General features: G+C 35.1%; 1 protein-coding gene across 1 annotated transcript in view; it reads right to left on the reverse strand.

The window, feature by feature from the left end:
• Positions 1-22,140, reverse strand: part of MSRB3 (methionine sulfoxide reductase B3) — a 138,734-nt gene extending 116,594 nt beyond the window's left edge. Inside the window, exon 1 of the mRNA XM_023736100.1 lies at positions 21,871-22,140. Within this exon, the coding sequence (XP_023591868.1) occupies positions 21,871-21,946 (76 nt within the window). The 5' untranslated portion in view covers positions 21,947-22,140. The remainder of the gene's footprint in view (positions 1-21,870) is intronic.
• Positions 22,141-24,932: the final 2,792 nt, after the last annotated feature.

A 24,932-nucleotide genomic window follows, 5' to 3' on the forward strand; every position in this document is an offset into this window, starting at 1 on the left:
TGATTTGTTCCATGCTATTGCCCCAAGGCCAGTATTGTTTTAAAGCAGTAAGAACTGAAACAAACTAAAAGCAAGAGTTCACTGTCAGGGTCTGCCTGCTTCCTAGCTGTGTGACCTTAGGTAAGTCATCCTCTCTGACTATGTCTGTACTAGAACCCTCACAGATAGGCTGTAAAGATCACAGCAATCAGCACTTATCAAACACTGTCTGAATAAATGCAGTGTTACACTATCATTCCGATTATAGTCAATTCTGAAGTCAAACCATATTTTAAAAGGTAACAGGTCAAATATTTTAGTGTGCTACAATATTTTATTGATAATTATTTTTCTATTAGTTCCTTCAGAGTAGTATTTTCCTCACAAATTATATTTTCAAATGATTAAAATAGGAACTGAAGGAAGAAAACTGAAATTTGAGTGCCTTATATACCAGGCACATTTCAAGTTACTTTCGCATAATCTTCTTTAATCCTCCCAATAATTCTAGGAGGTATATATTATGCTCATTTTAAAGATTCAGAAACTGAGGCTCAGGTAGGTTTTAACATACTTTACCTAAGGATAAATGCAAATAGCTATATCAACTTTAAACCCAGGGCTGTTTGACTGCAAAGCCCAGGATCATTATAGTCTCTATGAAGAAAAATTTTGCTAAAACTTTCTTCTTAAATTATAACTTTCAGCTTAAAACTATTGCTAACAATTTAAGGTAATAAGGAAGAAAAATTAATAATCACCACCGTACATTTAGAATAGGAAATTCATTTGTCTATCAGCCAATGTCTCTGTTCCCTGTATTCATTCCTTCATCATAGGGTCAGTGACAAGGTTCAAACAGGATTCTCACAAAGTCTATAAAATGTTGAAAGGCTTTTTAACTTCCTGCTAAGAAGTAAATCAGATCTGTTACCTAAATCTTAGAGTACTTTTCAGTCATAAATCTCATATTTCAGTGTGAAAAATCAAAACAAAACAAAACCTAAAGATCCCATAACTTTAATTTTGGTTCTAAGGTCAGAAAAAATGTAACTATTAAATATTTTCCCAAGATAATAAATGAATAAGCGATGATGAGAATACCTTGTTTTGCTTCAAGTTTACTAGGTTAAAGCAGTAAAGTTCATCTTGAAATATCTGCTGCTATAGTTTAAAATAGTATACTTTAATTTTCACTGAATTTCAATTTTCAGGTGGTTATTAGTCTGTCATATTTGAAGGCATTTATAAAGCAAAACCTAGTCCATTTTTAGAACAGAATGGAAAATACATGAATCCTTTTTTTTGGGGGGAGGCAGGGGTTTCTAGTAATTCAACAAAGGTTTAAGGAAAAAACGCAAAGCACAGACGAAAAGCTCTATGCTTGTAGAAACAGACCCAATTCTTTTGGTTTTCTCTCCTTGCAGACATACGTAAAAAAAATATTTCTGAGATTAACATCAATCTAAAATGTCAGGACACTTTGGCTTCAGTCCTCTGGTTTCCATGAAACTAGGGCTGTAGGACTTACTTTGAGGACCACTGACCCAATGTTTTTTCTTATTGTTTATTTAAGTCATCAAAAATGCTGAGTGTTTCCAGAGTGCCAGGCACTGTGCTAAGTAAAATATATTCATTCTTTCATTCGATAATTATTTACTGAGTACTTACTATATGCTGGAGCCCTGGTGGTGCAGTGGTTAAGAGCTATGGCTGCTAACCAAAAGGTTGGCAGTTTGAATCCACCAGCTGCTCCCTGGAAACCCTATGGGGTAGTTCTACTCTATCCTATAGGGTCACTATGAGTCGGAATTGACTCAGTGGCATTGGGTTTACTATATGCTGGCACTATTCTAAGTACTTAGGATATACGAGTAAACAAAACAAAGATCCTTGCCCTCATGTAGCTCCTATTCTAGCAGGAGTAGGGGAAGACAAGAGAAAACACACACAATAAAAAATGATAAATAGGTAAATGACATAGCCTCTTAGAAGGTAATAATTATGCAGGGAAAAAAAAAGTAGAAGTGGCGCAGAGCAAAGAGGGGTAAGGACTGAGGGTTTAATCTTAAATACAATGGTCAAGGTAGGCCTCACTGAGAAGGTGACATTTGACCAAAACCCTGAAGGAAGAGAACAAATTGGTCATGCTGATATCTGGAGGAAGAGCTTTCCAAACAGAAAGGCAAAGGGCAATGTAAGAGATGAATACACTAATAAGCTCAGTCTAGTGGTAGACACAGAGAGCGGTAATTACAAGGCAAGTGCTAAAGCCTGAACGTGAATGAAGCAGACAAACAACAGTTTAAACATGTAAAGAATGTGCTTATAAACAAGAAAATTTACAATTACCTATCTTAATACATACATTGTCTGGCATTATGTTTTTTACTTCCAAGAGAAATCTGGATAAATACCCTTCTGGCAAAGTGCTATACTCAAAATAACTCAAGGAATATTTGTCTGGCTGAACTTTGAACACAAAATCAGAGTACAGGCTTTGCTCATTTGCTTTGTCTACTTAACGTCATCCTTTTCAGACTGTAGATCATCATTCACAACGCGGAGTCATGTGTAAAAGGATACTCAGTAGACGTTTTTGGTGATGAATTTTGAATGAGCCTAAAAAAAAAAAAAAAAAAAAAACCAAACCTGTTACCACTCAGTGGATTCTGACTCACAGTGAACCTACAGGACAGAGTAGAACTGCCCCCTAGGGTTTCCAAGGAGCGGCTGGTGGATTCAAACTGCCAACCTTTTGGTTAGCAGCCAAACTCTTAACCACTGTGCCACCAGGGCTCCTCACATGAGCCTAGGGAAAGTGAAATCCTTTGGCCAAACAATGTTTTTAACCTTCTGAAACATTTCAATAACTCTTCCCTTTCAGAGGAGTCTTTTAGGCCATGGCAGGGACATTTATAACTAAAGGAAGTATAACTTTTGTACCTCAACTTAATTTTAAACATTCTTAATTTTTACATTTAGGCTCAGTTTCATCTGTCCTCCAAGTCCTAAATATAACCCAAGGAAAATACAAATTCAAATCTGAAGAGTCAGAAAGTAGACAATTGGTTTTTATAGAAATTTTTTTTTCTTGTCTGTATTGGAGAAAAATCATGTCTTTATTTGTTATGATAATAATATTTCATGCTTTCTTGCTGTTTTTCTATTAATTTACACAAGACAATTCTATAGATCAGTTTCAGTTATATTCTATTGATCTATGTACAGAGTTCTAATTAACATCAATGGACATTATAAGCATGCCAAGGCAACATAACATTTTAAAACTTCTTGAATTAAACAAGATCATATGTTTTAGTGGTTCATAGTCCAACGATAAAATTGGTGTGCTGGTTTCCATTCTGAAGGTTTGAACAGATAAACTGAAGTATTTTCAAGGAAGTTTTACTTCCAAGTCTACATACCCTAATAAACTCACTCCTGTTCTGATCACTCCTTTCGTCTGTAAACCCTTAGTACTAGTGTATGTACCCTGTAAGGTACGACTTACATGGGCTAATACAGTATTTTGCAATTATACTCAAGTGTCTTTAGGTGTTTCTGCTTTATTTTCTCAGATTGTAAATTCCTTGAAGACACAAACTGTTGAGCCTAATATTAATTCACACTTTCTACAAATATTTATCAAACATGTGTAGTGAATCCAGAATTGTGTTAAGCACCATAAAGTTAAAAATAAGTGAGTCAAGTTTCCTGCCTAGGAGAGCACACATTCTAGCAGGAGAGATAAGACAAAGAGTTAACAAAATGAATGCACAGTCTTAAAGGAAAGGTATGGGAAAAGTTTTGTGTAAAGAGAGATAACAATGAGACATTCCAAAACCCAAACCTGTTGCCACTGAGTCGATTTCCACTCATAGTGATCCTATAGAAGAGCAGAACTGCCCCATAGGGTTTCCAAGAAGCAAGTGGTGGATTTGAACTGCTGATCTTATGGTTAGCAGCCAAGCTCTTAACCACTGTGGCACCAGGGCTGCAAGGAGGACATTAATATTATAAAATTTTGCCTACCTACATTGATTAGGTCCAGTTATAATCGGGATATGGAAAACTCAATTTGTAGAAACATCACCTATAGAGTCAGAGGGCCAGAGAGGATCCCAATAGGGAAGAGAACTCCATCTAAATAAGCTGATAGGTGTGCTGTAATCAAATGTGTGTTGTGATGAAAGGACTACAAATAGTCTTTCATATAAGCAGTATCAGTTAACCTACTAAAGCAAAAACAACCAGGATAAAATGTAGATTCAGATTTGTAAGAGGAGAAATTGGGGAGCTGAGAAATAAGAAAATTTTAAAATTAAGAGAAAATTGTGCAGGCATTTTCTCACTGAAAGTCAATGGAAGTAAATGTATTTCCCATATCTAAAGTGTACTAATGTGATTTAAAATTCTAGCTTTAATAATGACATCTAGGTTGTGAGCTTGCATGATTATATTGAGAAGAGACAATTGAAAGGTTTATCACTACATTCATTCTGATGAAACATTCATGGATAATCCACCTGAAAGACTCTTAAAAAGATAGATACCACAGTTTGCATTTCTATCTTTTACTTGGGTGTTACACATTTTTAATTGTTGAATGAAATTGTTGAAAAAATTTTTAATTGTTTTGGTACTTAAAGAATGTTATCAGCATTCTTTAAGTACCAAAAAGAGGTAAAGAGTATTTTACCAGCTCTTCAAAATGTAATGCAAACACTGAGAGCAATGATTTTCATGTTAACATGGACTGCAAAGCTTAGGGAAATATTTAAAACACATCTTGATCCAAAAGTATTTTCTTGCTTGCAAAGCATATGAATAAAAACAGAATTTTTAAAGGCACCACCATCATCAAGTGACAACAGTGGAAAAGAAAGTCACTTAACTTCAAGTCTATCTGATTGCATGTGAAATGTCTGACCAAGCTGGAGTTCCCTGTTTTTAATTTTTTTTTTTTTCCAGTATAGAGCTTCACTAGAACATCACAGCCCATACAGAAAGGGAGGGAAAAAAAAAAAATTAAAAACAGGCAGGCTCATTTTCATTCTACATTTCACATGTAATCAAAAAGATTTGGGAAAAAACAGCTCATAGCTCTCTCTTTCCCATCCTTCCTCTTCCCCTTGGGAGCTCAGGCTGCAAGGGAGATAAGAGATGGCCGCCACAAAAAGGAAGGAAAGGAGCCATCCCTTAGATTATCATGCAGAATTTTATTTAAGTGTAACATTAAATATACTTCATTAGAAAAAAATAAAATTTACATTGTCTAAAAACTCAGCTTTGCATATTTCCAACACTGCATCATTATTCAAATCGAATTTCAAATCTAAATTGATTTAAGCCCAATGGACAGAAAACAAGTCTTCAAGCAATACTCAATGGACAGCTAAATCTGAGTCTACATAGTCCAGAAAAATCTAAGAGATTCTGAAAAAAAAAAAAAAAAACTGTCAACAATTTTGTATTTTTCTTTACACCTAGATAACTAAAAACAAGGTTTAAGACTACTTATGAATTATTCAATATCTCCTTAAGGGACAGTGCACATCTTTGCATTTCCCAGCACCTAACAACGTGCACGGGTGAGTGCAGGCACTAAATAAGTATTTGTTGTATTTAAATACTTATTAAATTCTCCATTTTATTATTACTATTTGAATCTTCTTCCTATAAGATGTTTTCTAAATGATGCCTTTGGCTGTTTCTTAAAACTCAGTTTAAAAACTGCCGCAGTAATTTTGCTTAATAAATCACTGAAAGAATGAAAAGAAAAAAAAAAAAAAACTCCCTTACTACTACTCTGAATCCTTTATTACCTCTCGGTCACTAGGAGTCAGAATCGACTTGACTGCAATGGGTTTGATTTTGGTTTTAGAGTTCAAATCTTTTATTATGACTAATATTCCATTAACTCTACAAATTTAAGACTTTGAAATTGTCTAGTCTAGCATTCCCCAAAGCGCAATCTGTGGAACACTAGCTCTGAAGAAACATTAACAGATGTTCCTATAGGAAGGTCCCATAGTCAAATCAGATTGTGAAAATCTAAACTACACAGTTTCTCAGTCCAGACCTTCTCAGAGACTTTCTTATGCTGATATGCACTGTATAATGCCCTATTTCAACATATCATTATTTTATGCTCCACTAGAAAAGGGGGAAAATTTGTTGCCAATTAAATTATGATACCATGCTTCCTTATCACAATTTTAGGATGCATCCTAATTACCAAAGTGAGAAAATGTAAAAACAGTGCATTTTAGAATGTATGAACTATGGTTGTATGCAGAGTTTCTCAAATCTGATGATGCGATTGCATTTATACAGTAAGACTAGGCAGTTGTTCGAACAGAACAAGGGGATACTGAGTGGTTTAAAATCAGAAAAGGTGTGTGTCAGAGTTGTATCCTTTCACCGTACTTATTCAGTCTGTATGCTGAGCAAATAATCCGAGAAGCCGGACTATAGGAAGAAGAACGAGGCATCAGGATTGGAGGAAGGCTCATTAACAACCTGCAATATGCAGATGACACAACCTTGCTTGCTGAAAGCGAAGAAGATATACCAGAGAATATACCATGGACTTCCAGAAGAACAAACAAATCTGTCTTGGAAGAAGAACAGCCAGAAAGCTCCTTAGAAGCAAGGATGGTGAGACACTGTCTCAACTACTTTGGACATGTTATCAGGAGGGACTAGTCCCTAGAAAAGGACATCATGCTTGGTAAAGGAGAGGGTCAGCAAAAAGAGGAAGACCTTCAACGAGCTGGACTGACAAAGTGACTGCAACAATGGGCTCAAACACAGCAACGACTGAGGATGTTGCAGGACCAGGCAGTGTTTCATTCTGTCGTACACAGGGTCGCTATGAGTCAAAACTGACTCGACGGCACCTAACAACAAGTATTCCACAGATTATAATTTGGGAAATGATGATCTTCTAGTTTAAACCCCTCATACGGAAACGAAGGCCTGGAGGAGTTACTTGACATGTCCATGGACCCACCTAGTTAATGACACCCAGTTTCTTTTGTCTGCAACTTTCCTCCTTTCATTTATTCATTCATCATACTTGTCTCATAGCTCATGCTTTGTTCTACTTCAACTATTCACTAACCTAGATGCCCACAGTTCCCACCCTCTAGTCTCCCATCCCCCATCCCTCTCACCTCCTACTAATTACATCTACACAGTCTTTCGATATCCTTCAGAAAACTTTCCATTCTTGAAATCCTATTCCAACAAGCCAGTCTGCCATTCTAGGCAGAAAGCAGCACAGTGCTTCTCGCTTCTTCTACTCCCTCCTCCATAAGTAAGATAAAGGAGGAAGTGTTTCTATAAAATCGTATGAAAATCAAGTATATAACTCCCTTCATCCTACAGATAGCAAAACTTGGACCCAAGGTGGCTATCTTTCTCACCAGAATGTACATTTCTTGAGAACAGAGATCATATTATTTATAATGTGGAATTATTTTGATACATAAGATAATGTTACTGATTCACACCATTCATTCATTCAACAAATATTTATTGTACCCTATCATATGATAGACACAATCTAGATGCTTGGGTGTAACTATGAGCTAAACAGACAAAAATCTCTGTCTTTTAGGAGCTTATTTTATAGGAAAGAACTTTCTCGTAACAGAAACGGATTTTGGCTGATCAAACCCAACCTTTCCCAGACTTATTTGACGCCCTTCTCCTTTTATTTTCCCTGTTTATTCTCCCTTACAGCAAGGGATTAAAGTTTGATGGAACATTTTTTTTTTTAAATGTCACATTATGCAACACATAAGGCTTATAGCTAATTGTGAAAGATTTGACGAGAATGTTCTATCACGACCACTCTGACTGGGATCACAACAGAGGGTCTCAGACCGGGCAGGAGAAAAATGTAGAACAAAAAATCAAATTCACAAAAAAAAACAGACTTACTGGTCTGACAGAGACTGGAGGAACCCCCAAGACTATGGTCCTAAGACACCTTTCTGACCTGGAACTGAAGCCATTCCCAGAGACAACCTTTCAGGCAAACTATAGACAGGCCGATAATATTAACAATAGCACCTGAGAGGAACAAGCTCCTTAGAACAATCAATGACATGAGATCAAAAGGACAACATTTGCCCAAAAGCAAAGACTAGAAGGCAGGAAGGGACAGGAAAACTGGACGAAAGGAAACAGGGAACCCAGGGCAGAAATGGGGAGAGTGCTGACCCATTGTGGGGATTGCAACCACTGTCATGGAACACTTTATGTACAAACTATCAAATGGGAAACTAATTTGCTCTGTAAATTTTCACCTAAAGCACAATAAACTTTTTTTTAAAAAAGAATGTTATATCATTCTTAGTTTACAGAAAAAGAAATGAGAATAGGTACAAAACATAGATTCCTGGGATCAGAAAGCAAGTTGGTAATAGAAACAAACCACCAAATACAGATTAGGCTTCCAAGCTATTTCTTCATCGACATCAATAATATGATGCCAAGCTTTGAAACTTTCCATGAGCCTACTATCTAAAATATGCACAAGAAATACTAAAATATTAATCAGAGTATGATATGAACAATTGTATCATTCAGTAAGTCAACATACAGTTCTGTAACAAAACAAAATCTTATAAAACTATATTTACAGAATTCTGGATTTTCTTTCCTTGCTTAAAATTCAAATAATCTGGGACTCAGACATACATGGTTGTGGCAGCATGCTTGCCCGTTTTCCCATTCTCGCCTATTCTGTAATATTCTTTGGACTCGGACAGACATGGTTGTGGCAGCATGCTTGTCCGTTTTCCCATTCTCGCCTATTCTGTAACCTTCTTTGGACTTGGGCACACATGGCTGTGGCAGCATGCTTGTCCGTTTTCCCATTCTCGCCTATTCTGTAATATTCTTTGGACTTGGGCAGACATGGCTCTAGCAGCATGCTTGTCCACTTCCCACTTCTGCCCTTTTGAATATATGCCGAATAAAACTTTCTTTTTGCTTTACTAGCCTTTGTGATGTTTTTCCCCTACAACAGTTAACGGCGTAGTCGTCAAGGATCTGAACCTACGAATCCAGTCATCTTCGAAGAGACCTGGACTGCGGAGCAGAAGCCAGGAAAGAAAGGTCCTATCTTCTGGACCCACGGGTTCCCACTCTACATCCCTTCGACATTGACGGGGTGAGTGCTCTCGGAAAACGAACCTTTGCTTATTCTTTGTTCTCTTTCTCATGTTTTCTTAATTTTTTTTGGCATATTTGTTTGAAAAACTGGTTGATTAAGGAGAATCTTAGATTTTTGCTTGATCATTTGGTTAAGAGAGACATGTAGTAACTCTTAAGGGAACTGCAGTTTAGGCCTGTATTTGGGCGTTTGAAGAGGTAATTCTATTTTCAAAGAGCCGTGAGTCACTATAAGCTGCAAAATTCGGACCTTTAAAACCTGGAAAATAGTGTTCTGTTTGCCAAATTCGCAGGGAGAGGTGGCAGCTCTTGCTTGTTTTGCCAAATTCTCAGCGCGAGGTGGCAGCTCCTGACCTGCGTTTTGATATTCAAGGGAGGAGTGGTAGTTCTGTACCTGTTTTTTCCATTGAATTGAGTCGATCTTACCAAAAATTGCTATATACGCTTTTAGAAACTAGGATCCCCGTATCCTTGTTTTGTGTGGTATTATCTGGTGAGTTTATGTGGTTTTTCTGTCTCCTTTTGTTCTAAGAGCTTGCTTCAGGTCTAGAGCATTGTGTCTTAGTTTCTCTTGTATTAGATTGGTGGCTATGGCTAAGAATTGCTGTTTTTTGTAAGGCTAGCCATAGAACCTCAGTTTCTTCTTCATCCAGAAAAAACAGCATCTTGTGTCTGTCTTATGATTTAGATTTTTAATAGCTACTTGGAGAAACTTTGATATAAATCGGTCTATTTGAAAAGTACACTAAGATCTTTATGTTTTATACTATGTCAGTCTTAAAAGTGAAATTTTTTTAAGTAACTTAAGCTAGATATTATATGAAATGTGTTTTATTTAAGGAAAAAGGATAGTTTTGTCTCAAAGTAGCAGTTCCAGAACAGTAAAAAAGAAAGAAATTAGCTATCTTTTGTCTTTCAAAATGCCTCCATCAATTGAAACATATGTAAATGTCTTCCATGAGTCAAAAGAGTGAGGGCGGGGCACAATCAGGCCTCCCCACCTCCCAGTCTCCAAGGTCCGGTAGCAACAGGGACGCTTTTGAAAGACCCCTTTCCAGCTAGGTGGAGACTCTTTTAAGACAAAAGATAAGAAAAATTGCTACTTTGCTATAGTTATCAGAAATTGGATAGATCCTAATCAAAGAACTGTAAACAAGTTCTCTCTATTATAGGGGAACTTTAAGAAGTAAAAAAAAATAGAAATCACAATAAGACACACCCGAAATGGCCTGGAAAAATGTTTCCAGCAGTAGCCAAACACTTAAGGTTACATCCATACCAATGAATTGGTCAAGTGAGCAAGGACTTTTGTGATTTCCAAAGCCAGTTGATAAAATCTTTAAGGGCTAAAATTAGATTGGGAAAAATACCAGTAGTAAAAGTTGAATGAAATCTTAGAATGTTTAAATAGACTTTTCTTTCAACAACAGTTACATTTTATGATATATAGGCTTAAAATAATTTTTACATTTTGGGTAACTTATTAATGTTATTAAGTTAATAGATACCTGTCATAATTTAAGTTTATATACTTTTGCTTTTTGTGCCACAAGAGAAAGGATAGACAGATATATATATATTTAAGTCTGCTAATGAGTGTTTGCCATTTAAAGGGATGCACTGTAACAGATATACAACAAAGGCAACCTTTAAGAGGTTTATTGAGAAAGAAATTTATTTGATATGGTCAAGTTGCATCTGACTAAAGTTTAATCGTTTTATTTATGAGATTTTTAGGAGATTTAATGTTAAGTAGCATATAAAACAAAGAATTGGGCTTCTCGCAGTTAAAATAACAACATTTTCTTTAATTTCTGAGTTAAAGGGTTAATTTATTCTTTGTGTAATCTGCCTGGAAGACAAAGGTTTGGCCTCTCATTAGAATAAGATTCCTGAGTCTGAATACTAAGCCTCATGGCTTTTAGAAAAGAAAGCTAAGGGTTTTACTTTAAGATCTTTGGTTAAATAACAAGTATTGTTTCACAGTGACCTATATTATTATCTCTTTATTGCTAACTTGGTCACAACTTTATCTTTTTAAATCTAGCATTATCAAAGCCAACGGTTTGATTAGAGAATTCGCATCATTTACCTATAAAGTGTTTTTTTATTACTAGTCAGGTATTTAGAGATTTGATAATCTTGGTATATTCTTAGTATATCCTGACTATATGGTATTTTGTCTCAAAATTATTCTGCATCATATCTGAAGCTTTTTAAATATGGCTAATGGCTGTATTTAGGAATATTTTTATCTAAAGTTTTTTTTAACTGATTTTATTTGGCCTTTACGTTATGCTTGTAATTAATTTCTATCAGGTCTTTCACAATTAAGAATATTATGTTTATCAATTAATCATGGCCATATTGTCTTGTCATCTGCAGATAAGTTTTTACTTTGCTGATTTGCGGAAAAAGTTTGACCAAAACATCTCAACAAAAAGATGGAGTATGTTGGACTTGCTAAAAGGACTGTGACTAGACTGAATAAAATTTCCAGAACTCCTATGCAGAAGCTGATGGTTTCACAGACTGCGGCTGATCCAGAGCCACACGGAACAGAAATTAACTACATAAGACTGAGTAAACAAAAGGAAACCATGGTTTTTTTAATATTGCTGATATTTTAAGGTCCTAATTTCTGGATATAAGAAATCATTCTCTTTTCTCCTAAATTACCTAACTAATGGGTTTAGATACTGTAACTCTTGAATTAGAAGTTCCTGTTGGTAAACTTAGCAACGTCGTATCATAACAAGAGAAGTATTCGAAATTTGAGCTATGATTTTACAAAACAGAACAGCATTAGATTTCCTGTTAGTCTCTTAAGAAACAGTTTGTGCCTCAATAGATAAATGTTGCTGTATTTATATTAATACTCAATCTGAGGTTTTGCAGAATGTAGTTGCTGTTGAGGCATATGAAAAGCAGTTACTGATGCTGCTTATGTAGAGACAAACACCTCATGAGATTTGTTTCCTTGGTTCAAAGACCTTAGGGTCATAGTTTCATTGGTTATTTCAGACAATTGGCCTAATATAATTGTTAGTGTTTCTGTTTTATTTCCTAGTTTGCTGTATGGTGCCTGGAATCTTAAAAACCAGATGATGTCCAATTACCATTTATTGAGCATTTTTGATAAAAGATTCTATAAAAGATCATGATCCAAAGGAAAGAATAATGAGAGAGTTGTATATAATTCTCCTGGAATCCAGATTTCTGGCTTTCAGGGAGGTTGAGGCAACCCACGCGGGATATTTGCCTTTGGGTGTCCTCTTGAACCTTGAGCTTTGCGAAAAACACTGGTTCCTGAAGATACTTTGAGTCAAACAATGGTCCAGATAAACTAGTAAGACCATTTTGCTCTGGATATTGAGCTTTTTTTTTTGAAGAATTCAATCAGTTTTAGGAAATTAACTTCAAAGATCAGACTCAGAGTTACGTTTAGGGTAAATTAGTAATTAGTTTAAGCAGTATTTAAGACAGTGTCGTATGAAATACCTGTGTAATGTTTGTAATCAAACTGTCACCCTCTTACAATGCAGATTCTCAGAGATTGACCTCATGGCTCAGACTCCGTTTTATCTTTGGTTCCATTTCTGCTTCTGAGAAAGTGACCCATGACTGTTAACAGGTAAACCAAGGAGGGGCAGCTTGCCCTTGGGAAGAACACTTAGTATGTTTTAAACAGACTAACTGAAGACCTCCTACAGGAAAGGGCCATCCTGTATCATCTTGCTAATCATTAGTTCTCTAATGAAAACTTGTCATATGTAAATTTTTCTATACTGTTTCTTCTAGACACACTTCGTGTGCTCCTTATTGATATATGTTTGTGTAGATATGTTTCTAATTTAGATGATTCCTTTCCAACTAATAGTGAATTTGTGCGGGCAGTCTCTAGTTTAGATTCCTGACGAATGTGTGGACAATGCACTTCGGAAACTTTAGGATTATCTTTAAATATTCATAGTAACAATGCTAGTAAATACTGGAAAGGTAATGTTAAATTGTTACACATTGTAAAATGAAAGTCAGAAGAAAACCCATTGGTCCAACACTCAGGATATGGCTGGTAGCTTTATTTCCTACTTGTGGTATAGCTGAATTGGAGAAATCTTTAAGAAAATTTGTCAGTCACTATGGGACAAATAACAGATGAGACAAAAGCACAACAGTGATCTCTGATCTCATAAGCCAAAGTGACATGAGATAACAAAATAACCTTAGATTTTTTTATTAGTCCAAGAAAGTGTAGTCTGTGCTGTAGACAAGATATACATAGAATTAGACAGCAAGCTACTTGATTACACATTGTCACAACCTTACTTATTTGGTTGGTTACCATCAGGAATAAGTACACGGGCTAGATCACTACTGCAAGGGATAGTAATATTCTTAGTCTACATCCTGATAGTATTAGCCACAATAAGATTTATCCTCTATTGTCTTACACACCTAAAAGGCAAAAGAAGGCCTCAGGCTAAAATGTTGATGTACCTTCAATCTGCTCACTCCAGCAATGCCACTGATGGGAACATCGCTCTCACTTAATACCCTGGTGAAGAACCAGATGGTATCTGGTGGAAAATCAGCACCGTGAGTTTAAAGAGCCTGCAATGGCCGCCATCTAGGAGCTCGACTAAGTCCAGCTGTGTTATCTCCAATCTCCGATCAAAAGGAGGGACTGATTTAGGAAATAATATTGGAGTTATTATTCCCTCTCCTTGAGCATGGAGAATTGTGACCCAGCTGGGGCTGAGCCCTCACAGACTCACAAAGACACATCAACTGGGCCCTGAGATAAAACAACAGATGGGACAATCTCAGAAATTATCTTAAGGAAGTTTTCACAAAACGGCAATAAAACCTAACCCAAAGGACTTCTCACCTTTTGTCTTTTTCTTTTAACATTTAGTGAATAGGAATTTGTTGGACCAATGAAGACCCTCCTGACTTTTGTAACTGAAACCCGCACCAATGATTGTTAAGAAAGATGATTCAAAATGTAAGATTACAATTTCTAGCCAATCAGTGAAAAAGTGACGATTTCAATGATTCTACCCATTTTGTGTTGTTGATATATACTGATGATTCTGTAACCTTCCTTGGACTCAGGCAGACATGGCTGTGGCAGCACGCTTGTCTGTTTTCTGATTCTTGCCTATTCTGTAATATTCTTTGGACTTAGGCAGACATGGCTCTAGCAGCATGCTTGTCCGCATCCCACTTTTGTCCTTTTGAATATATGCCGAATAAAACTTTCTTTTTGTTTTACTAAAAAAAAAAAAAAATTCAAATAATCTAATGTTTTTAAATTGGCATTCCATTCTGTGTTTGCAATTGTGTGGCTGAGCATAACAAACATATCTAGTGTTAATTACTGAGTACATTTAAATTCTGTAAATGTATAGTTCTTATGAAATACCTAAATAACTGATATCATCATCATTTCAAGGTATGTTTTTTATAGTATGCATTTTTAAATGACTAATAAAGTGCAAATGCACTAAATCTAAAAGAGAAAAAAACTAGAGAATTTAAATAAATGAAATGGGATTTATAAATTCCAAATAAGTGGCTGATTTCAAATGCAAAGGCATAAAAAGTAATTAGATATCATTTGCCATGGCATCTTAATAAAAATATATTTTAAGGCATTTATAATTAAAGCACAGCTAGCCAAAGCAATCAAGAGAAATACAATTCTAAATAAAATGTTTAAGATGAAGCTGTAAACTAGAAAAGACTGATACCAAAAAATTCATCAAGTATCTTCCCTCAGTATTAGTGAGTCTTTGTGAACTATCATTCATGCCTCATTCCTTCATTAAACATGTGTCTGTTGAGAGCCAGAGGCAGCTTGTTTTTAATAAATTCTTCTACTGATTGATTACATCATTGTGAACATGTTTAGATCAATAAACATCTAATAACTATAAATATATGGTTCCCCCAGAGTCCATAATGTTTAGATAATCTAATAATGTAGAATTAAAATTTGTTTTCAGAACTCATAATAACATTTTATATTCTTCACAGTCATTGTTAATTAACTAGTGAATTTCTCAATCAAAACTAAAATTGTTTTTTTTGTTCATGCTCATTTTATTTCTGTTGCTACTAGATGTTGCTATGTATTTTATTATTACTAATATATAATAAATTATTATTAACATATAATAAATTATTATTAATATATAATAAATTATAAAGAATTTATTTCACATTTAACAAGAAATTAACAAAATCCACATTTAACAAACCATATGCCCACCATCTTATTCATACAGATGTACTGTCCTATAACAATTTAGCCTTGACTAATATACACTGTCCACAAATAATTTTTAAAACTGATCTGGTAATTATATACTGCACAGCAACTTTTCAACATTAACTGAAATTCTATTGTATCACAGAGCTACTAAAACACTTTGTTTTAGAAAAAATATATATATAACTTCATCCTAGTATCCATTAATCAACATTTTAAATATAATTTTCCTTAGGTTCCTAAAATATTTTGATTCATGCAAAAAGTGACTCAGGCTTAACAGTCAACATGTTAAACTAATAACATTTTCAAGATCTATAAAAATTCAAAACACGGCAAAACAAAAAAAAACAAATGTGAAATTTTCTTTAAATCTTGGGTGGTCTGCTGAAGAAAATTTAGCTGCATATAAAACTATAAATTACTGTTAAATCTGCTATTTGGATACAAGATAAGTTAATTTATGAAAACTTGTTTTAGTTTATAGAAAGTCTACACATGAAAGACAATTTCGATGAGATGTCCAAGCATAAGGGAGTTGGAATCCTATTGAAAATGGAAAAAGGTTTTGCACTCTACAAATATTGTTTGAACATAATATAAGCAGAAAAATTTGTGGTTTGTAAATCCATATGTTCTTAACTGGATATTCTTTACATACTTTTGTTTAAGTTTTCACAATGCACCTCTGTGCTAATGATTTCAGGCCTCATTCATGCTGTGGAAGAACATAAAACTAGTGCCATCTACTGGAAAAACTGGAAATCAATCAACTAACGGCAAATTATTTTGTGAATTATGTTAAAGAGTTGAAGTTTTATGTCTATTAAAAACAAAATCTTTAAAAAACAATCTCTTCCAGAGCATTTTTATGTTATCAAAAAAGTTTAGGTAAGATGAACATGCAAGAATGGAGAAACTGGAAGATAGAGGGTATTAATCTGAACAAGTGGAAACCCTTTTGGTGACACCAATACAGAAATCAGAAATACAGGTGTTATGTTCTGATCAAAGTTTTTATATTTGTTTCATGTGTGTCTTCTAGAACAGAGGTTCTGAACCTGGGTCAAAGGGCCCTCCCTTAAGAGTTTCAGAAGATCTACAAAATACCTCTCGAAATTATGACAAAATTGTGCATGTTATGTATTTTCTGGGGAAGAAGGTCATAGCTTTTATCAATTAATTATGGATAGGGTCCACCTTTTCATGACTCAAAAAAAAACTTTAAAAAATTAATACAGAAAGTTAATCTATTCAATAGATGAACAGCCCACTAATGATTTCATATATATATGTATATAATTTTGTAAGTAAATATAACATCAGTTACTATTAATGAACTATTGCCAGCTCAAACTTGAATAGTAAATTGTGTGAGTTAATTTACTTTAATGTATGTCAGTAGAATTCCTCTTTACAAATGAGGGATTTAAATTACAACAAGTAATATTAATTTGCTCTAAGGAAATGATCAAAAGAGCCAGAAAGTTCTTAATCTTCATGGTAAGTATAATCACCTAAACTCAATTTGTTTGAGTGAAAAAGTAAATGCAATTCTGGAAAATATACATTGAATCTGTGTAACCATTTTTTGCTATTTATTTAACAGCAATGCAATTTATACCTAAGACATATTATTCTATTAATGCAATAAAGAAAAGATAAATTTGCTTTACCAATATTCAAAAGACAATCAAACTGTGAACTTTACTTTTAATTTTCCCATGTAAAAAATTCTCTAATAAATTTGCACTCTGTCATAGCTATCACTTCACCTACATGTAAACTTTCCAAATGTTTATTCATTCATTTAACAAATATTTATTAAGTACCAGGCACTGTGCAAAGCTCTGGAGCCAAGCCCCAACATACAGTTCTAGTTATATGGATGATACCCTAAGGACTTTTGAACATTTCTAAATATCTGTCTTAAGGATTTCTAATTTCTGTATCAGAATATTATGGTATATTAGAATATCTTTACAAACTGCATAACAGCCATATGTCTCACACGAGACAAATATGCCATTAAAGTCAAGAAAGTCACAACCATATATTATCTGTATGATGTTAGAGAAAAGTATAATTTATCACTATAATTAGTACTATTTAGACAAACACCCTTACTTGGCTGAAAGCTACCATGATATCTAGTCTAAGCTATAATTAGACCTAATTTTTATCTACCATTAAAACTATGTATAAAATTATGCTCCCTAATCCCTCCTCAGATAATGCTTCAGTCTTGTTTTAGAGGGAAGGAATTCTAATGTTCAAACATGGAAAATATTTATGTCCTCCCACCACAACCTAGCAGATTTTTCTGCAAGTTCCCAGCCATTAATTAATACCGAATTTTAAGATTTGATTAACCAAAAGCCAAAAGTAAAAACAAATGAAAGTCTGTAAGATTACAGAATTTCAGAATTGGTTATCTAATTTAAATTCCTAATTTTAAAGGTGAAGCAACTGAGGTCTAAGAGATTTACTGACGTGTTCAAGGTCACACAAGTTAGACAGAAGTGTGGTTAGTTTTGACTTAATTCAGTGCTCTTCTTAATATGCAAAAAAAAATATTATAGGAATTAAGAAGTAATTCTGAGACAAGGAAAAATACCCTTAATTACAAACATAAGTGAACCATAACTCAGATGCACTTAATAAGCTCTAAATTAAAAATATGTTTTATTAAAAAATAAGAAATAAAGGAAGTCAAAGCTAAAAAATGATAGCTCACTCTTCTGGGATATGGGCCTTCATGCAGGTCGATCCAGTTATAATCAACTTTAAGAGCCTGTTCCAATTATTTTTTGGTTCTAGAATTATTTTGTATTGAATAATACTCAAAATTAGAACACTGGCTAGGGAGCAGAAATCTTTTTGATTTACCCGAGATTTCTGTTGTAATGAGTTTTAACCAGGGAACAGTAAATTAAAGCAAACTTCAAACTTTTATCTAATTTCCTAAATCTCTAATTTTGGCCTTTTCCTTCCTATTACTTGCACAAAGTAATAAGGAGCAGAATTCCCATTTGAATTTCATTTTTATTCTTCAGAATGTAGTTTCATTATTATTAAACATAACAATTTCTTCAACATTCCTATATGTTTAAGAGTAAAATCTTCTTCAAGAAATGAACAAAAAGATTTTGCTAATATTCAAGTTTTAAAATACGTAGACACTGGAAGACTGGCTTTCACAATACTTAAAAAGTAAATGGTACTTAAATGGTTAAGAAATTATTTAATATTGTTCTATCCAATCTATTTATCAAATTAAAAATAGGTTTACAATCACAAAGTTACAAAGCTAGGAAGTACCAAATGGTCAACAATTACCCTAAAGCAAAGATGAGAAGGTAAGGGAGCAGGGAAACTAGATTACTGGAAACGGAACAACCAGAATGGAATTAATGAGAACGTTGACACATCGTGAAAAATGTAACCAATGTCACTGAACGATTTGTTGTGTAAACTCTCACCAAAACACAATAAAATATTATTTTTAAAAAGAAAGAAAGAGAGTTTCTCTGGACTTTCATCAGTACTGGGTAGTAAAAATAAATGTGTTGTATATTTTTAGGACTTGAACTCTGGTTCAACAGGATGTATAATAAAGAGATCAAAACAACAGATTGAGATGGTTATTTCTGAAACATAAAGTGCATTTATGGATTCTATTAAAGTAAAAATAGTTAAATGAAAGATGGAACATGTCTAAATGTTAAAAGAGTCTACTGTCATTTCCTCAGAGAGTTGACAGGAATTTGCTGCAACATCCCTGTCCCACTCTCCCTGAGGCTGCCAATCAAGCAGGTGAACTGCTAAATAAATAAAGTCCACAGTAGTAGAAAAAATACATATATGTGTGTGTGTATGTGTATTTATATGTATAGATATACAGATACAGTGGCTTAGTATATGCCAGTCACTGTTCTAAGTACTTTTCACATCCTAATCTATTGAATTCTCACAGTAACCCTTTCAGGTGGGTACTACTATTATCCCCACTTTACATACAAGGAAGACAAGGCACATAGCTTTGTTGTTGTTAGGTGTCGTTGAGGTGGTTCTGACTAATAGCGACCCTGTAGGACAGAGCAGAACTGCCCCACAGGGTTTCCAAGGAGCAACTGGTGGATTTGAACTGCCAACCTTTGGGTTAGCAGCTGAGCTCTTAACCTCTATGCCACCAGGGTGTAGTAAGTGACAATGCCAGAATTCAAACCTAGGCAGTCTAACTCTAGAATCTGTGTGCATAAGAACTGTACCATAAGGGTTACTTCTTTTAAATTATAAGTGTTGCTGAATTTATCTTTTAATCATTTTGATAACACAATGTTAAAGATACATATTTTTCAATCAAAACTAATTCATTATAAGACCCTTTAATTCTATGATTGTCATATCTCAAGGAATCAACTATTAATTAATAAATTGTTTCTGTAAACAACCTGCTCAGTGTGTAGAATGTTACAAGAACCATGTAACCTATAGTAAGCCATGTTACAAGAACTATGCTGGGTGCTTTCACACACTGGGGTTTATTCCGGTGGAAAACATGGTTATGTATAAACTAAGTAACCTTCATACTCCAATTGTTACATGTAGTATGTAGCTACGAAACAGTTCAACATGGCACAGGGACTATACTGGTTTAGGTTCTCCCTCAAGCTCATATACAATTCAACAGATAAACCCTGTCCGTTCTACAGCATGAATCTCTCTCTAATCCATGCCCTTCTTTCCAAACCGACTGCAACAGCCACTGGCTAGCCTCAAATTTCACCAATATATACTCTATGAGGTCACTGCAGGGGCATAGCTTGGGGTGGGGGGACGTGAGGGCTGTTGAGAAGAATGGCTAAAGCCCCCATGCATTGAACTTCATTAGCCCCTCAAGTTACCACAAATAGACATACAATCTATTTTTAAAAAAATAGTATGTTTGCTATACAAACAGAGCTTCAAGACAAATGTCCTATCTCCCTTTCTAATCAGTTTGCTATCCCAGCCCCTCCCATAGAAACTTTCTGGAATTAGCACTGACCCTCCACCATACTAACACAATCTTTATAAAATGCAAATCAAGTCATGCTACCCCTCTTAATTCCCTTTCCAAGATTTAAATTCCTTTGAATATCATACAAGGCACTTTATGATTTGGCTAACTTTCCTTCCTCACCTCTTCTCTTGCCCTCACCCACTTAAGCTAGGCATATTTTATAAACTGCATTTCTCTGAATACACTTGGCCCTTACAGGCCTTCATGTTTTGCCCACACTGCTTCATATGTTAGGAATGTCTTCCCACTTCTTGGACACCTGGCTAACTGCTGCTCATAGTTTGAGATTCAGCTCAAGCACTACATCCTCTATGGAACCTCCTTAAAGTTCAGAGACTTCCCTCTCCTCCAAACCGTCATCCACTAAGCAAAGAGCTAGGACTATCCTCACTTGGAGTTCCATAATATCCCAGGCATAAACACCTACAGTCTAGACTTATCATCATATGGCGCAATGGTCCTTGCATAGCTCTAATCTCCATCTTGTACTTCTTGAAGAAAGTAGCTTTATCTTGTTTATCTTTGTATCCTCACTGCTTAATACAATGCCTGCCACTCATAGCTGATATTCAACAAATGTTTGTTGGAATTAAATTCCCTCTAATGTGGTAATAGAGATATGTACATTTACAGAAAATATAAATAATACTAATAACAATGTTCACAGAAATAAAATATGTGACCAATGTGATTTTCATAAAATTAAAATATTAAAGTTATGATAGAAGCACACATAATTAAATCTTGGACTTTCACACCTCACTTGTTTAAATACTTAAAACCACATTTTTAAAAAGTGTGGTGATTCTAACTTAAGAAACAAGTAACATGCAACATTAGTTCTGTTTATTTGGGTATTATGAAGTTGAACATATTTTATTTTTAGCTACAATAAACAAGTAACAATTATGCTAAGGTTGTCCATTTTGATTGTGGTTTTTTTTCCTAAAAAAACAGCTACATGTGAAATGAAAAGTATTTTCACTACTCTTTAATAAGATGGATGTCCAATGTTGTGTGATTTGAGGCAGCTTCTTATCAAGACTTCCAGCCTCTTATGAACATTATGACTTTCAAATGTGTAATGTGCATTAAAAAATAAAAAGATACCATGAAATATTAGTGACAGTTATATACTGGGCAAGGAAACTGGACAACGTTTCCCAGGGTTGTACAGACGGTGGAAATAAATGTTACTCAAAGTAGAGTCGGGATTTATAACCAATTCCCACCTTCAAATTAGGGCCCAAATAAAAGAAAATGAAATTTAGCAAAGCATTATGGTGCAGCATTTCCTGCAGCAGAAATACCCACTCCTACCAGTGCCCTCACTATGTACAGTACAACAAGCAGCAACCTGAGGGAAGCCCACAGGCTCGCAGGGCTACTGGCTGGTTCTTTGTCACCAAACGCAGCAGGTTGAATGCAGACATCACTGTGATATCTTCACCAACAAAACGAGAGGCAAAGAACAGGGACAAGAGCTGAGTGGGAGAAAAAAGAAAACAAAAACAAATTAAAACATCACAATGTTAAACACATTCATTGCACAGTTGATAGCTATGATTTTATCTGGAACTGCACACATACACACAATGCTAACACATTTTAAAAGCCTACTTTTCAGACGTTGAGTTTACTTTCAACTCAGGCTTATTTATATCTTCTGAGTAAAATACACACCACATAATAGCAGTATAATCTGTGAACACAGTTTGCAAGAGGTTGACAAAGGATACAAGGTTTAAAACAGTTTAAAGGAATTAGCATTTACTGAGCTCCTACCATGTGACAGGCACTGTCTTGGGCCTATTATACACACTGTCTTGTTTATTCTTACAATAAACCTAGGAGGTAGGTTTTATCCCCCAATATATATGTGAGGAAACCAAGGCTCAAAGGTCCAAGGGCACAAAGCAAACAACCAGTGGAAAAAGGATTAGGAAACTCTATTATATCTGATTGCAAAGCCGGGTTCTTTCCTTACACCATGCTGACTTCTTCCAGCAATTATCTGCAAATCTCTCTCCCTGAAGATTGTAAAATATTCTCAGATTAAGAGATTTTTTTGTTGGAATTTTTTTTTTTAATAGAAAGTCAAATAACCTAGGGACAACTGGAAGACTTCACTTTAGAAACAGTGTTAAGTTTGAAAAAAGCATGGCAAATATAAATTTTCATTCAAATTTATGATTTATAATTTCTAGATCAATCCTGTGAATAATATTCATGGCCTTGCATTAAAAAGGGAAAATGTATTTTTAAAGGTTTTGAAAATGAACCATGTAGAAGAATCTCAAAATTATGTGAGGGTTCAACTTCAGGGAAAAGTTCAGATTTTAGAATTTTTACAAAGGTTCTACACACTGTTTCAACTGGTAAAGATAAAGATTAACTTCACATGAAAATGGAAAATACTAAATTAATATTAATATCTGATATTTTATTGAAAATCAGCATAGTAAGTGGTTTAACCACTAAATGCCCAAAAATTGATATCAAATTAATGTCTTGTTCATTTCCTACACTCCCCCTGAAAAAATAAAAGTCTGTTCCTGGTCTCTTCTGACCTCCTTGAAGAACAAACACATAATAAACGGTAATATATTTTACCAAATCACTCTGGAGTATATCTGACAGAACTCTGCTTGTATTAACACGTCTGAACTCTGACTTCCCAAACTAAACTCACTACAAAAGTAAAACATTTTTGTGTTACTAACTGGAGACAAAAGGGAGGAAGAGGGAAGGTAAGTATCACAATGCACAGCCTGAAAGAACCATTAAACATAAATAAACATGTCATTTTCACGAGTGACTGCAGAGCAGGGAAAAGAGAGCACTCCTTTGGAGCAGACTACTGACTAATAAAAGATCAAAGATCTATACCTCACAACACTATAAATAAAAATGTATTTTTTCCTTGTGACCTATAAAAATGTGCACAGTAAATGCAATTACTTAGCAAAGGAATAAAGTGTGCACAGTAAATGTAATTACTTAGCAAAGCTGTAGCCTCACTGTGCTCCCGCAGCTCACCATAAAACGTCTTCCTATTCTGTTTCATCAACTGCTGTACCAGGCAGCCTACGCGCCTACTGATCGCCATGGCCATCTGGCTTATGTCAAAGCCAGAGCACAGGAAGAAAGGCAGTGATGTCACTCTGCAGGTCAGGCAAAGAACAAAGATGCATTCTCAATTAAAAGCTGAGGGCCTCAAATACTGGGGGCCCTCCAGCATGATATGACTTTGTGATTTAATGTTCAGACTATTTTGCGTTTATTTCTACCCAAATAACCAGGGCTCCATCTAGTGGCAAATTAGTTTTGCCCACTATTTTTGTTTTAATAGCAGGCCCAGAAAGTGTTACATTTACACCATAATGTGGGGCAATTAAGATGATTAATTTTAGTGCAAGCTAGTCTTTTTTATACCGAAGAGTACCAAAAGCATGATTTGTCACAATGTTCACCATTTGCAAATCCTACAAAGCATGTGTTTCGTAAGTTACGATTTGCTGTAACCCTAATTGTTTTAATGTTTGCAAGGTTAATGGATAAAGCAGCTAATTTTGCAAAACACATGCAAAGCGACATCACTTACACACTACCCTGAAAATATGTAACTGGACTGTAAAGTGAAAAACATTTCTAAAGAATGTATTCTTGCATCTAGACACCTTGGTAAGTCAAATTCATAATCTTATACTTCCACAGGACACAAAAATCACAGTGAATGTGGCTCTGACATATGACACCAGGATCAACTCTTCTCCAAAACAGAAAAAGCAATATTTTTACGTTGAAATCTTTTGGCAAAATTAATTTTTAGCTAGTGCTTTCCACCTAACTTATGTTTGCAGTCAACAAAATAAAACACTTTGACAAATAGATCTAAAATACACAGTGCTTTTGCACAAAAAATTAGATAGGTGTGAGCTATGGAGTCAGACTGTCTGGGTTTGAATCTGGCTCTGCCCTTAACTACTTGTGTGACCTTGGGCAAGCTGCTTACCCTCTCTGTGGCTCAGTTTCCCCAACTCTAAAATAATGATTAGAAGTTAACTGATAGGGGGCGGAACAAGACAATGAAGTGAGTGGACGCTCCCATTTACTCCCCCAGCAACCAATCCACTGAACAACAAATAAAAGCAAGCACAGACTAAGATCTCAGAACTCCAGACGGCAGCTGAGGTGTTGCAAAGTTGGGGTGAGTCCAGAATGGGGGAGAGGAGGAGTGGGGATGGTACAGAAGCTGGGAGAACCTACCCACTAACAGTGGGAGCATGTGCTCATTGCAGCCATTTTGGGATGGGGCTGAGCAACACCCCAAACAAGGAAAACAGGGAACAAACAAAGGGGGCTAATCTGAGGAAGCTGTAGCTCAATTTTTTAAGGCAGTGCAAATTGGAACCCATC

Source organism: Trichechus manatus, unplaced genomic scaffold (genome assembly GCF_000243295.1).
Source record: "Trichechus manatus latirostris isolate Lorelei unplaced genomic scaffold, TriManLat1.0 scaffold00086, whole genome shotgun sequence".
NCBI classification, from domain to species: domain Eukaryota; kingdom Metazoa; phylum Chordata; class Mammalia; order Sirenia; family Trichechidae; genus Trichechus; species Trichechus manatus.